The sequence below is a fragment of the Penicillium paradoxum genome (assembly GCF_028828445.1).
Source record: "Penicillium paradoxum strain IBT 22861 chromosome Unknown utg000007l_segment0_segment0, whole genome shotgun sequence".
Lineage (NCBI taxonomy): Eukaryota > Fungi > Ascomycota > Eurotiomycetes > Eurotiales > Aspergillaceae > Penicillium > Penicillium paradoxum.
Window position 1 is genome coordinate 6,262,939 of NW_026643185.1, and position 14,374 is coordinate 6,277,312.

General features: G+C 49.7%; 8 protein-coding genes across 8 annotated transcripts; 1 reads left to right on the forward strand and 7 right to left on the reverse strand.

Moving 5' to 3' along the window:
- Positions 1–7: 7 nt before the first annotated feature.
- Positions 8–490, reverse strand: N7457_009782 (uncharacterized protein; the record flags this gene model as incomplete). The annotated part of the gene is made up of 2 exons (XM_057180825.1): positions 8–36; positions 79–490. The coding sequence occupies 2 exons, from the start codon at positions 488–490 to the stop codon at positions 8–10; spliced, it is 441 nt and encodes a 146-aa protein (XP_057029211.1).
- A 346-nt stretch (positions 491–836) lies between these two features.
- Positions 837–1,409, reverse strand: N7457_009783 (cupin domain-containing protein; the record flags this gene model as incomplete). The annotated part of the gene is made up of 1 exon (XM_057180826.1): positions 837–1,409. The coding sequence occupies one exon, from the start codon at positions 1,407–1,409 to the stop codon at positions 837–839; it is 573 nt and encodes a 190-aa protein (XP_057029212.1).
- A 247-nt stretch (positions 1,410–1,656) lies between these two features.
- Positions 1,657–2,681, reverse strand: N7457_009784 (uncharacterized protein; the record flags this gene model as incomplete). Its single annotated transcript, XM_057180827.1, has 2 exons — positions 1,657–2,299; positions 2,362–2,681. 2 exons carry the CDS (start codon positions 2,679–2,681, stop codon positions 1,657–1,659), a joined length of 963 nt encoding a protein of 320 aa, XP_057029213.1.
- A 265-nt stretch (positions 2,682–2,946) lies between these two features.
- N7457_009785 (Zn(II)2Cys6 transcription factor) lies at positions 2,947–5,339 on the reverse strand (the record flags this gene model as incomplete). Its single annotated transcript, XM_057180828.1, has 3 exons — positions 2,947–4,027; positions 4,080–5,278; positions 5,322–5,339. 3 exons carry the CDS (start codon positions 5,337–5,339, stop codon positions 2,947–2,949), a joined length of 2,298 nt encoding a protein of 765 aa, XP_057029214.1.
- A 151-nt stretch (positions 5,340–5,490) lies between these two features.
- N7457_009786 (MCT family MFS transporter) lies at positions 5,491–6,962 on the forward strand (the record flags this gene model as incomplete). The annotated part of the gene is made up of 5 exons (XM_057180829.1): positions 5,491–5,525; positions 5,580–5,796; positions 5,851–6,606; positions 6,658–6,755; positions 6,809–6,962. The coding sequence occupies 5 exons, from the start codon at positions 5,491–5,493 to the stop codon at positions 6,960–6,962; spliced, it is 1,260 nt and encodes a 419-aa protein (XP_057029215.1).
- A 144-nt stretch (positions 6,963–7,106) lies between these two features.
- Positions 7,107–9,022, reverse strand: N7457_009787 (glycoside hydrolase family 32 protein; the record flags this gene model as incomplete). Its single annotated transcript, XM_057180830.1, has 2 exons — positions 7,107–7,224; positions 7,275–9,022. The coding sequence occupies 2 exons, from the start codon at positions 9,020–9,022 to the stop codon at positions 7,107–7,109; spliced, it is 1,866 nt and encodes a 621-aa protein (XP_057029216.1).
- A 484-nt stretch (positions 9,023–9,506) lies between these two features.
- N7457_009788 (cytochrome P450) lies at positions 9,507–11,238 on the reverse strand (the record flags this gene model as incomplete). Its single annotated transcript, XM_057180831.1, has 4 exons — positions 9,507–9,679; positions 9,755–10,021; positions 10,078–10,741; positions 10,792–11,238. The coding sequence occupies 4 exons, from the start codon at positions 11,236–11,238 to the stop codon at positions 9,507–9,509; spliced, it is 1,551 nt and encodes a 516-aa protein (XP_057029217.1).
- Positions 11,239–11,486: 248 nt separating this feature from the next.
- On the reverse strand, positions 11,487–13,264 carry N7457_009789 (putative serine peptidase, family S28; the record flags this gene model as incomplete). Its single annotated transcript, XM_057180832.1, has 5 exons — positions 11,487–11,678; positions 11,753–12,511; positions 12,559–12,730; positions 12,782–12,996; positions 13,049–13,264. 5 exons carry the CDS (start codon positions 13,262–13,264, stop codon positions 11,487–11,489), a joined length of 1,554 nt encoding a protein of 517 aa, XP_057029218.1.
- Between the last annotated feature and the right edge of the window lie 1,110 nt (positions 13,265–14,374).

Genomic DNA, 14,374 nt, shown 5'->3' on the forward strand with positions numbered 1-14,374 from the left:
TACTAGCTCATATACCACAAAAGCATGAATTCCATACTGGAAAAAATCAGTTGAACTGGCAGTTTACCTGATATATACCTAGGTTAGGTGGCGTCTTTGTTCCGAGCTTGCGTCGGTACGGAGTGTTCCTCTTCCTTGGGGTCATAGATGGCTCCCGCAGGTGGCTTCCCCAGTCTTTTTTGCCACCTTCAGTCACTATCTCCTGAGTGGGAACAGTCATGACAAATACCATAGCGACATCTTTGCCTCGTTTTACCCATTCGTGGTTGGCTCCGCGGCAGATAATGACATCGTGCTGATTCGAGATCTTCTCCTTGTCTCCATCTGCGATGAATCCGACAGTACCGGACAAGATTACAGCATAGCACAAGCTCAATGTGCGATGGAACCAGCCTGTGTCTGTAGGGAGTAGCTCGAGGATGCGAGCGGAAGGGCCCTTGGTATCCGCCAATGGGACAAGTGTCTTATGGGGATCAGAAAGTTGGCGCATATTATCCACCGGATAGCCACGCAATCTGTGGATCTAGATGACTCAAAAACCAGAGTTGGACCCGGAGTCGAGAATGCCGGAGCAGTTGTGGGATCCTAAGGCGTCAGAATCTCAACGAAGGTAAAACTAGCCTTTCCTTGAGCATCATGGCCTGCAATAACGCGAGGAATTGGAGTATCCACGGCGAGACTGAGAGATTGGATGAAGGCCCTGGAAACGGGATATGGATAGTTTAGGGGAGAATAAGCTTGCAAAACTAGGTAGATCTGGCAGACATTAAATACGCGCCTTATGAGACCAAAAGTTTCACTGATGTCTACATACTCCATAGCTCCAGCCAAGTCCCCTAATTGCCTTCCTTATTATCCGGTTTGTCAAATCCCTCATCATAAACCTCTGCTTCCAACGGCTTCTCGTTGATACTCAGCTTCTGCATTGGTAAATACACAAATAACATGCGACACCACTCTGAATTACTGCGGTTCCGGAAAGAGTGCGCAGTACCCCGTTGCACACTAACATCGCCGCGGTGCATTTGCCGGCTTGCACCCGAATCCAGCAACAGATCAACCTCCCCTTCAATCACCACTCCATAATCGATACTGACAGTCCGATGCATTGGTGTGGACTTTCCCGGGCGAAGATCGATGAGGCGGAAAGCAGTTCCTCCGTCGACTGTGATTCCAGGAGGTTGATGCAGGAACTCGTCGTACATCGCGACGTCGGCCTCGGCGTCAACCGAGGTCGGAACGTTAGTCGTAGCGTATAACAGGGCTATTTCGCCATCTTCTCCGGTCGGTGTCGAGGGGAGGTAGTCGGGAACTTGAGCATGGGAAATAAATACGGCCTCGCCCTCGGTGTTGTGAGTGGTGATGAAGCGGCGGATAAAAGGAAGAGGGTTCCTCTCGTAGTTTTCCATAATCAGCTAGTACAGATGGCAATTGAAGATGAGATGAGTGATATTAGGATGGATTCTCTCGTCAGAATGTGCCATTCTGGATTTGACAACAAATTCCCGATGAAAATTTGTCACATCATGGTGGCATCATCCTGTAGAGACCTAAGTACCTAGGTTTAAGCATAAGTCTGTTCCAGGGTTGAGCAAAGTCAAATTATCAAAAGCGATGCCCAGATGACTTTTGGATTCAAAATACCTTCCAAATAGGCTATGGAATTGCGGGCTTCTTTATAATCTGCCCGAATTTGTCGTTCAAATGATTCTCCAACATTCGTCTGTGCCCATCGGATACTTTCATTTTGTCTTTCATACTGTTGGCCAAGTTTTCAATGCATTCATCCAGACTAGGGCCACCGATGAAGATGTCCTCGTCCCCTTTCGCAGCAACTGTTTCCTCCCAAAGGCCTTCCAACTCCTCTAACCATCCAAGTGCATCGGCTAGCCGACGAACAATGTCGTCACAACTGCCAATGATGCATACATCTTGATCTTGATTGCCTATGTATCCAGTCTTTTCATTGTTTATCAAAACCCGCGGAACACCATCCTTCACCAGACCTGGCAGCCTGGAAGTGGGCGCCACCCTCAAACTAGTCCCCATGACAAGCATCAAGTCTGCCTCGAGGACCTCTTTCTCCTTCTCTTCAAACTCAGCCGGCAAAGCCTGCCCGAAGAAAACAACATCTGGTTTCACCGCACCCCCACAATCGGCCTCAAGACAATAAGGCACTTCACCAGCTCCAATCGCCTTCTTCATGAGATCGTCGGGATAATGTGCCTTGCACTTATAGCAATGCTGACTCTTCCAGTTTCCATGAGTCGACAGAATCTTTTCCGGGGGATTCCAGCATCTTGCTCCAGTCCATCAATATTCTGAGTGAAGAGAAAGTGAAGCAGATTTTTCTTCGCTAACAATGCCAGGAACGCATGTGTCATAGTTGGTTTGATGTTCCCTGGGTGTCGAGCACGGGCGATCGCATAGAATGGCTCGGGCGTGTGGGAGAAATAATTGATGTGAAAGATGGCTTCCGGATATGGGAGCTTCAGTGGAGCAAGTCTATCATACAGGCCTGTATCTGGAGACCTGAAGTCTGGGATTCCCGCGCCGGTGCTGATACCGGCACCAGTCAATACGACAATCCGAGTCGCTTTACCACGTTTGATGAGATCGGCGACTGACTGAATTTCGGGGCTCATACTCGCATTTGTTGCCTGCTGCATCGTATCGGACATATTCTTGGGCTTGGGATGTAAATACTAGTTGATGGTTGGAAGTAACTGATTGTTTTTATTTTGGGCTTTTGGGCTTTCAAAGAAGCGTGGTGATGCCAGCGCACCAACGCCTGGGGAGAGGTAGGAGGGTCGGTGCGCTGGCCTTAGTACGGCCACAACGGCCAATCGGACTACCCGCTTTTTATTGCAGAGCCTCATCATTGACCATATCTTGCATGATGTCTTATAGCCAGTGTCGAATCAGCGGGGCAAGGGATATTATTTATTATTCGCCTGGCAAAGTGGCATTCGTTAATTCAGTCAACAGCCCTGTCCAGTCTGGTGTATCCAGCTCAACATTAGCGCTGCTGTCTAACATCTCCGCCCATATTTCTTCAAGAGGCAACGGGCTGAACGATGTATTCCCTGAAGGGTAGAAGGTCGATTGTCCATCCGAAGTCTGTGGGGCAACGGATGTACATTTGGTACTCAATGAGTCAGGCGTAGGCATCTCTGGCTGTGCGGCATTGGATATTGGCCCATTCGACGTCGAGAATATGGAGAGTTCTTGTAAGTCGCGAGAAACTGCGATCTTCTCCTGCGTCCAATGTTTTCGCAAGATCCCCATCATTGCATTGATTCCTTCACGGGCGATGGGTGAGGATTGTTGCGCGCGGCTGAGCATTCGACAAGCATCCAGCACCTCCTCCTTTCGTTTTTCAGCTAAAATGTCATCCCAATTAAAACAGACGTCTATCAAAAGAATCACAGCTGCCATGAAGACATGGTGCATGACCGACCATATAACCGAACTGTGTGGCGTGAATATGGGCTCCTCCTCGTCCATAATGCGTTTCACTTCAAGGACTTTGCGTGCAGAACGAAGAGATATGACGTGTGAATAAGAATACTTGGGGTCTCTTGCTCCACGCACAAAATAGTGGCGATGCAAGCGACAGAGCCTTGAATAATAACCCTGCTGAATAAGGGCTCGTTGCCACGCAAGAGTCGGTCGTTCATGAAAGATTGCTGAGTATTTTCGCCTAGAGGCTTGATCAAAGCGGAAGAAATCAGGGATCTCAGTGCATGACTCATGAAGCTTTCGATCGAGCATGAGGATCTTCTCATATGGTATTTCCTGTTCGTGGAGATGGTAGAATGCCAACTCATCCACCATTTGGCGACAAACAACAGCCAACCTCAATCGACATAGACTATATGACATTTCGGTTGGAGTAGAAAGAGGGACACCGTTTTTATCCTGGTCGATTTCGTCATCCTCAATATTTAGAGGCTCTTTCACAACCATAAATTGAGGTTGTATCGAGTAGGTCCACTCTTGAGGCCCACTCAAAAACCCTATCAACCTTCAGAAATCATCAGTCGTTGCATGGATAGGGTCTGTCATTAAGAACATACCAGTCGTACGTTGCCAAGTCCCACCACAACCGTCGTTTGAGTTCAACATTGGTCTTGTCGAATTGATTTGTCGCGCGCTCATTCACAAACCGAGGACAGTCCACAAGGTGAAGCCCCATACTGGTGGCTTGAGTCACGAATGATCTGTGCACGAATAATGCACTCACGGAAGGAGGAAAATTCATATTGGATAGATGGTGCCCAATGATCATGGTAGCCTGTAGCCCTTCAAGACTGGGATACGGAATATAATTGCTTTGAATCAACGCAGCTCCTGTCAGAAATGTGCTCTCTTGACTGAATGCCTCTGCATACTCGCATGGCTCTAATAGGAGCCGATAATACAGGGCGGCAGCAGAGACACTGAACAGCAGGGCAGCGTGGGCTAAGTTTATACCCTCATCCTTAGCAACGCATTCGTATATCGTCTGAATCTGTCGTTCAAGACGACTGGGTATGATGAGATGGTACTGGAAGTCAAGGTATTTACAGTAATATCGAAATAAACTCATTGCTTCTGCCAGTGGTGGCAGGTATGAGGGCAAATGGATAGTTGCTGGATTGTAACTAGAGGCAATTGGCCGTTCCCGCATTACAGCGAATTGGCCACCGGGCGTGGTAGTTTGGTGCGAGGGTGAGTGCTCAGCTTCCTGGTGCTGGGAAACCTCCGCCCTCAACGTGGCAGGGACTGCACTCGGAACGCGGTGCCCCATAACGATCTTCTCAAGCCAATCGGCCGTCAATAGAGGCTCATTTCCACTGCGGCTTTGTGTATCGGAGCTCTGTCGTGGAGTCCACTGTGAGATCCGAGGAGCCTCAGACACGCGATCATTTAACATTGACCCCCGCTCTGGTTGGGCCATGGGCTGCACAGGATGGGTCACCCCGGGATTGATGCTACCATAGTTGCACTCTAATTTGCGTGTAGAGCAGCTACTGCATGGAAGTCCTCTGTCGCACTTTAACTTCTTCTTTCGACATGATTCGCAGGAAACGGGATCTTGTCGAGAGTGTCTCTTCGGGCCTGGCGTGGAGGCTCCGACATCCGATCTTCGTTTCATACTGTAAGACTCTCCGAGATATTCCAACAGTGATCGTGACAGCGAAAGCGAAAAAGCTGCGCGGTTATCGCTTGTTCTGCATAGGAGACTGTACAGTGTGATGTTTGTTTGACCGGAGCTTCCATGGGGCCTCCGGTGCTAAACCCAATACGGTGGTTCAACCTCCGGAGGCCAGACGCACCCCGGAGTCTCCGAGCATATTTCTTTTCTTTGCCTTGCAGATGTAAATAATTAAATTGATTATAAAGAAGAGAGTCCCCTGAAAATGCTTTTGCCTCTCAATAGAGCCACTAGATCTCCGGATCAGTTTTGTCATCACACCAGCTTTGCAGTTCCTACTTACCGGCAAAATGGCGTCGGAGGACCCTACCCCCAATGAATATACGTATGTGAATTGTGCTTGAAGATTCAATATATTTGGGCGCTGACACTCGGCTAGGCCTCGGGCATGGATGGTCATATTTGGCGCCTTTACATGCGCTTTTTGCACCGTGGGATTTATGAACTCATTCGGTGTCTTCCAAGAATACTATACCAAGAACCAGCTCTCCTCAAGCTCCACGTCGACCATTGCATGGCTCGGGGCTGCAGCGATATTCTTCTTATTCGCCATATCTGTCGGGGCGGGGGCAATGCTTGATATTTTTGGACCGAAGGTCAGAACACTCTCTTTGGACCAACTCGAGCAGAACTAACAGCCTCATTAATAGCTCATGGTATACATTGGCTCTCTAGGCTGCATCTTCGCCGTTATGATGACCTCGATTTGCAAAGAGTTTTATCAGTTTCTACTCGCACAGGGTATCCTGTTGGGTATCTCTATGGGTCTGGTGACATGGCCAATGCTCGTCTTGGTCGGGCAGTATGTCAAAGTGAAGCGTGCCGCAGCCATGGGGATCGTGCTCGCAGGATCGTCACTTGGTGGAGTTATCTGGCCGATTGCACTCGATAAAGCGATCAAAAACCCTAAAATCGGGTTCCCCTGGACGATGCGCATTGTCGGGTTTGTCATGATTCCTTGCTTCCTCTTCTCCTGCGTATCTGCCAAATCCCCGATTGCCCCCGTGAGCAACGCGGAGAATGAGGAGAATGCTACTGAGCCCAAGAGCAAGCCGCCAAATCACAAAGCAGAGGCCTTGGATCTTCTGCGAAAGCCGTCGTTGCAACTACTGTGCCTCGCTATGTTCATCACATACTTCGGCATGTTCTCCCCTTTCTTCTACACGACTTCCTACGCCGTTGACCAAGGTTTCTCGACAAGCCTGGCATTCTATACTGTCTCTATTGTGAACGGTGCTTCCTTCTTCGGTCGAATTGTCCCTGGAATTGTTGCTGATAAATACGGGAAATTCAACTGCTGTATTCTGGCAAATATATTTGCCGGAATTATTGCATTGTGCTGGACTAAGGTGACATCCGTTGCCGGGCTTGTGATATGGTCAGCTGCATATGGCTTTGCGTCTGGGGTGAGTGCATATCAAGATCGAATTACCGTCAAATTCTAACTAGAATTGTAGGGTATCCTCTCCCTCCAGCAGGCTTGTGCTGGACAGGTTGCGAGTGCTACGACTCTTGGATTGGCAATAGGAAGTGTCTCAGGATCCACGGCTTTATCGTATGACCACTATCTCTTTCCATTATATGATGAGATGCTAATATAAATCGCAGTGCCATGGCCAATGTTCCCATTAGTGGTGCCCTTGTTGAGAATTATGGCTGGCTTTCTCTTTCGATATTCTCGGGGGCATCATTGATAGTAGGTGGCGTTCTTTTGATTGCTGCACGTCTGGTACAGAACAGGGAGCTCTTGGCCATCGTGTAATTTTTGTCTACTCGGATGTGGTTCATTCTTTTCTAAATACTTCACCTTTGTGTTAATAAATAGGTTATAACAAAAAAATAGAATTGGGGACAATCGTGACATTGATCTGTAACCACGTTATATTCGATGATAGGTATCTTGCGATTAATTCCTCTTTGGCCAAGCGTCATACAATCCTTCAACGACCGTCACATTTTCGAATGTAACTTCACCCTCGCCATTATGGAAGAAGTGAATATCAGTCGAGTTGGCATACCAAGAACTAATTGCGGTTAGTTGTTGCTCAAACCTCTAGGAACAAGATATACTTACCGGGTCCAAGTACTGAGTGCAAACCTTCCGTTGGCATATATTTCAAGCACTCCATTATCCACTACGATGGTAAGCTCCAATGTTTCTATTCTATGTTTCCCATCTTGTAGAATATCGAAGAGCCGCAGACGGCCCGCCTCACTGTCGCTGCTGATTCCATTGGTAGTTCGCGCGGCGGCACTTGTATTGCTGCGGTCGACGATGATAGACTCGTTGGAGAATTGGTAATAGACAGTCGTGGATTCAAGATCAGACGACAAGATCTGGAAACCAGATGCAATACCAGAGTCACGGGCAGAGCGCGGAAAAAGAATACTAGCCGTCAATACAAAGAATTTACTCGACGGTGGGCGTTTGAATGACACAGATCCAGCCTTCGACAATGTTTGGCTAGCTTCAACAAACGGCAAACCAGATGTCAAAGCGCTGTAAGTCTCTCTCGCGATAGAGATGCCCATTGTCTCGAGGTCGACTTGATCAGATCCGTTTCTGGACACGCGCCACGATGACAAGGCCTCTCGTGCGAGCTCGTTGTCTATCACATTGTGAATAGTACGAACGCTCAGCTCTCGTGGGAATAGAAGGGTCCCCGTCCAATTTTGCTGGGCAGTAGGGAAGCCCGTGGCCAGTTCATACAGATCTCCGGTGAGCCAGAGATAAGAAATGAAACGGTCGGGAGCACTACTCTTGATGGAGGCTTGAGAGCTCGCTGGCAAAATCTTTCCTGCAGCCGCATATGCCGACATACCCCAGTCTAGTACACCTGCCATGGTTGGGATGAAGGTGACCGAGCCGTCATTTGTAACATTGCCAGCCACCCACAACATTTCATGGATTGAACTGACTTGAGGAACGATAGGGACGCCTGAGCCCTCAGTACCGAGGGTCATAAACATCTCGCCTTTCTCGCTGTACCCGTCCGCGCTCAGACTGAAGACATTGCCAACCTCAAAGTTGAAGCCCCATCTCCCGGCCCAATCGCCATTTCCCCAAGTTGTATTGGCGGGTTCGTTCCACCATTGGCCAAGGTATTCCCAATATTCAAAATCTGAGTCGTACTGACGGTAGAGGAACTGGCAAGGTCCGACATTGTGAACACCACCAGATATGGCGGTATACCAGGTCCCTTGCGTACTATTGACAGCTGCATCTAGAGCTGGGCTCTGGAATACATAGGGATCTCGGAAAGCAGTGACATTGACCGCGAATGGAGGTGAGGGGATCACGGGCCCTTGACTGAGCTTGGTGAAGTTGCTTCCACCGTCACGGGAAACGGCCAACGACTGGGTTTCGCTTCCCCGAGTGTAGGGAATAGACCAATGAATGGGCATATATGAAACAGAGGTATAAAGAAGAGTTGGCATGCCATCGATGCCGTTGGGAATGACCGAGCCATCAAAGACAGCAAGAGGGTCGTTCTTTCCCCCTGCGATGATGGATGGGCTTCCATTCGAATTGACGTCGAGGTATGTAGCGAGATCATCGGTAGTGGCGCTTGAAATGCCCTCGTGAAGCCAGCCGACATGGAACAGACCAGTTTTGGAATCAGTGTAATGCGCGCATGGGTCACCTGTTCTTCCAGATGGAGGAAGAACATGTGCCCTGGGTCTCCATGTTTCAAACAACGAGGCATTTCGCAGGGTAGAAAGATTTGGGGGCGCTGAGTTATAATCAATCACTGATCCACGGTGATCGACAGCAGAAACTTGGCCTGCTAAAATGACGACAATGGCAGCTGACAGTCTCATCGTGTAGATCTTCAATGGTCCTTCACATTGGTTAGGATATATGGTTGAACGAGATTGTTGGAAGACAAGAGCCGTTGAGATAGAGCATTGTCGTAATCTGGATTGAGAGGCGACGTTCATTGCCTCTGAGGACGCATTCGGAAGTCTCCAAGAGCCAGCGGCGAAACTGCGGAGAAACTCCGGCTGATGTTTCCCCGAGATAGTGTCCTATCACCTTGTTGTGTATAGAAAGAGCTCATATATACTTACTTTATGTGGTCGGGATCTTTTATATCGAGAATGTCATATGGCGTGCGTGATATGCTATGCTTGGAAGCGATGAAGTTGCTGCGTGACTTAGATTAATATTCGTAGACTCCCTCCTATACAAAGTGTGCTTGTGGACTATATTCAAAACTAATCAAGCAGAACCTAACCCCATCCAACGTGTCCTTCCTGTGGAAGATCCATTAATTCATTCAATCATAACAGCAACCCAAGCATCCTAGATCTGGTCCGAGGAATACAAACGGATAGCCACACCAAGATCATGCGACATGGTAACGGTAGACAACTTGATGGGCTCGTGTCGGGGATGGGGATCGGCGTTCTCAAGGGTATCAAAGTGTTGCATCAAACGGACAACGGTGTAGCTTGCCTCGGCGAGGGCATATTGTTCTAAGGTATTGTTAGTTAACGATTCCGGATAATCGTAAGTTCTGTTTCCTTGCAGAAGAGTAATGATCCACTTACGACCAAGACAGATGCGAGGCCCACCATTGAAGGGAAGGTATTCCCAACCATGCTTCGCGTTCTCCTCCCAGCGCTCCGGCCGGAAGAAAGCCGCGTCCGCACCCCACAGATCGGTCCGGCGGTGCATCGCGAAAACCCCGTAGGCAACAGAAGTATTCTTTTTGACATAAATCGGGGACAGGCCGTCCGGACCACCGCCAACGGGGAGGGAAGTGTCCCGAGTGGCAATGCGGAAGTTGAAAGGAACAGGGGGTTGGAGGCGAAGGGCTAGTTTGCCAAGTTAGCGAAATTCCCAAGTATGCATGATAATCCATCAAACTCACTTTCATTCAGTACATATCGGAGATAAGCGATATCCTTCAGTTTCGTGTGTGTGATTTCCGACCGCGGGTTCTTCGCATCTCCGAAAGTATCCACGATTTCCTGACGCAGTCTGTTCCACGCGTGTGGGTGGCGCGCAAGATAGAAGAAAGTCGAGCTCAGCAGACTAGCGGTAGTATCACGTCCAGCCAAAAGGATATTGAGCATGTTATCACGCAGCTCTTTGGGATCGTCGGTGTCAGCAGCCAGAGCTTCTAAGAAGATGTATCGATCATCGGCCTTCTTCTTGTCCGGGTTATGCTTGGACTCCAAAGCAATATGAACATAGTGGTCGACGACTTCATGCACGCGACGGTTGGCCTCACGGAATTCCTTCGGGTTGATGAGCCAATACAGACTCTGCGCGCGAGACCGGGAAGCGATGTAATCCTGGGCCAGTCCGAAGGCATCGGCAAAGCCCTGTGCGCTACCGACGGCGCACTTTTCTAACACGCCTGTCGTCTCCGAAGGACGCATGCAACCAACCGACTCACCGAAGAGGAAGTGTGTTGCCGAGTCCAGGGTCAGCAGGAAGAACAAGCGCTGGATATCGAAACTGCTCCTATCCTTGGGAACAAGGTCGATGAGGTTGGAGATATGATCGTCCAGCATAGACAGATCGGCCACCTGTACTTCGTTAGTAAAATGTCGTGCATAAATTCTCCGATCGGGTTTACCTGGTCCCTAGTGAACTGCGGGCGCAATAGTCCACGCGCATGCGCCCATCCCTCACCATCGAGAGTGAAAATGCCGTCGCCCAGTAGGGGATAGAAGTGCTGGTGCCTTGTTCCAAGATTGAAGTCCTTGAATTGAGTGGCGAGAATCGCCTTGATATTCTCAGGCTCGATGGTGGCCAATAGACTGCGATTAAGCAATTGATTGCGGAAGGTATTTCCATACAGCTCGAATTCCTGGGTGAGATAATCGATCCATGTCTTCTCACGGACCGCCTTGCAAAGCTGAATGAATGCTGGTATACCGAAGAAAGCTGTTGGCCCCTCACGGGCGGGTTCGCAGTGTAGGGCTTTGGATTGTCTACGGTGGTGAAGTGCCTGTGCGAAGTAGCGCACCAAGAGGAGTGCAGACAACGCTCCAATCAGCACCAAGCCAGAGTTGGACAACATGTTGCATTAAAACTCCGAGAATGAACTCGAATATTTATTTGGCAAGAAAATACAAAAGTAATTGTGATATAATATATATTTGAATACATGTAACGGTGTGCCCCATTCATGATGGATGTCAAAGGCCTCGGTCGCCCGCCATGTGAGAAATGCATATCGCAAGCTGCTACAAAAGGGGAATAGGGTAAAAAGATCGGGGAAACGCAAATTAGAATGGACCACATGCCGAAAAAAGTGAACTTGCCGAGTTAGTTCTTAGGCTCGAAGCATTCTAGCCACTCCTTTAACGCGGTGGAAAAGTATCCCCGGGAAATCGCCCCAGGCACAAACGACGGTTGGAAATCAAAGCAGTGCTCCGCATTGGCCATGATGTAACCAAAGAGGGTGTCCTCGCCCGTCTCCACATTGCACTTGGGGATGTCCGTGGTGAACGTCACCCCCTGGGGGCCAAGCGTCCAGTTGCGAGCGGAGACAGAGTGCGCCACGGGTCAAATTGCCCGCCACTCCAATAGACATTGGATGGACGCATAGTCCACCCGCCAGTCTCCGCATTGATCGCGTCAACCTGCGGGTGTTTGGGTAACAAACCTTTCTTCACAGCTTCCGGGAAGTTTCGGTTGCAGTAGTCCTGCGCATAATCCAGGGTCTGATACTTGGACAATAGTGAGTGATGACCGAAGTTGTTGGTCTGGTAGTATCCCCACTCGGTGCAGTATTGCCATGTCCAGCTGATGGAATCTGGCTCGAAAGCCGGTGGTGACAGGACACACGAGAGGGGCTGGCTGGGCTCGAGCTGGTCGCAGTTGGTCTCGTAATACATGTTGACCAGCTGCTTGAAAACGGGCCACGAGGCATATCGCTCTGCGGCGTATTTCTTACCCCGGGAACGAGCGAATCCCTGCGGGGGAGCGGGGTCGCTAGTCTTAGGGTCTGTCTCCATATGCTGGCAGAAGGATTCCAGACTACCCAATCCGCCGCCCATACCGTAGGCTTGGAAAAAGTTGTAAATCGACGCCAGTGCGGCGGTGAAATCGCCATGGCTATTTTTCTCGGCCCCTTTGCCGAAGAATTTCTGCTTGATAGCCGCTGCCGACTCCTTGCTCTTTGATAGCTGTTCATCGATGTACGACAGTGCTGCCTTGATATCTCGGGTGCAGTTCAGGTGCCCGTTGGCCACAATTCCATCGTAGACCTGGTCGAAATATATGCTCATGTCGATGCGCGCTTCCACGGGGGCGGATGAAGCCAAAGAGGCATAAATTGTGTCGGGATACTCGTTACGAGTCATCGCAGCTCGCATTCCGGCATATGACCCCCAACCATGACCCATGGTGTCGCATCTGGGGTCAGATCGACATCCTTATAATTTTCACGACTGAAGTTGGCCGCAAAGAACGGGATATCTGCCAGAGCCTGTTTGTTGTTGAGGTACTGGAAATGCTCGGGCTCCGTACTCTGGCTGACATTGTACGGCAAGGAATCTCCATAGTACCTGCTTGATGTCAATAAAGTCCGGATTTCTGCTGGAGAGGAAAATACGAACCGATGCTCCCAAACAATGCCCATGCCCCCAAACTCCTCAAGCAGCTGATAGAAGAATGAAGTCGTATTGCTCAGATGAGTTCGAGCCGGAACCGCAGCCGTTGACTCGCCACCATCGTACACGAAGACTGGTCCACCTTCTTTGTAATGCTTTTCCGATACCCAATATCGGTTCAAATAATCACCGACTGAAGAGTTGCTGTGATCAATGGGGAGCTACGGGTCGTCAGCATTCATTGCCGCCGTTATACAGCATCCAGCTACGTACCGAGGCATATTCCGCCTCAACCAAATCATCAAGCTCGGCACTAGTCACATCATACACAGAGGTCTTCTGAGAAAGCAGCACATCAGGAGGGACGCCAAACTCAGCCGAAAGCTTCAGGTCTCGCTTGAATCGCGACATGCTAGCTCCCATTCCTGCAGCTGTACCCGACAGCGCAGCGAGGACCGCAGTCCCTCGAGCTATGGTGGAAAAATACATTTTGACAATAACGGATGAGGTCCGAGGAAACCCAGCCCAGGACACGGATATGGCAAAGCACTTGAGACTCCTGGAATGTCGGGGCGCATACGGAGTATATATGCATTACGGAAATGGGGTGCCATGGAGGAGTAACTGATCCCCCCAAAAAGAAGGGTACATTGGGCCACTAACCCGAGAACAATGCGATAAGAACAATATGGTTGCGTTCGCGAGACTGCAGTCATCTGGGTAGATGGATTGTGGATTCGGATAATCTGATAGGATCAGCGATGGGGCCGAGTGGGTAGAGTGGACACCTACTCAGGCGCAGCCCGAGACATAGCCATCGCGTGCGGCCAGTCGCTGTGTCTGTATGACTTGGGGCCATGGAGATTGCAGGGGCCGGGTTTTGCCCGGGTCTGAGTTGGATGTAACCTGCACCATCCCAACAGCATCTAGGCGCACTGGAGGTCTCGAATTAATTGGACATGTACCCCCTCGCTTTTGTGCTGTCCTCTCACTTTCCCATCTGGCCTGCAGTTCAATAATTGTGCCTTAACGTGCATGACGTTAGTGGTGTGCTCCCTTGGCCGTCAATCGACTATCACTTCCCGATTCGGCGGGACTGCGATCGTCTTCACAGACCGATTTAGCAATGAGATCAGTCTGCCAAGTCGGTGCTCAATAAAAATCCATTGGATTTGTTGTTTAAGATTCACCACAATTCCGCATCTGACATCCTAAAAACAGACACCACGCGTTGTCTCCCCCGTACCCGGCGTCGATCACATCCCGAAACCGGTCCACCTAGAAGCCGTCGATCATTGGCCGTTGACACCAGTGCAACGCTTGACCGGACTCCGAACAATAGCCGTAGCTTAATATTGTTCTGTTTCATTGCTCACGGAGTGGACGTGTCTAAATTTTCCATGACTTCACCCACGGCATAGACTCAATTTTATGCCACGCGGATCTGTGTCTCGCAATCGTCTGACCGGAATGTCTGGAAGCGGTGACATGAGAGGAATGTTGGTCAGGAATGTTTGTCGGCGCAAATAGAGAAGAAGACTTTTGTTTTCTCACAGAAGCAGATGTGGCTTGATTCACGATGAGAGCCTCGTGGGAAAT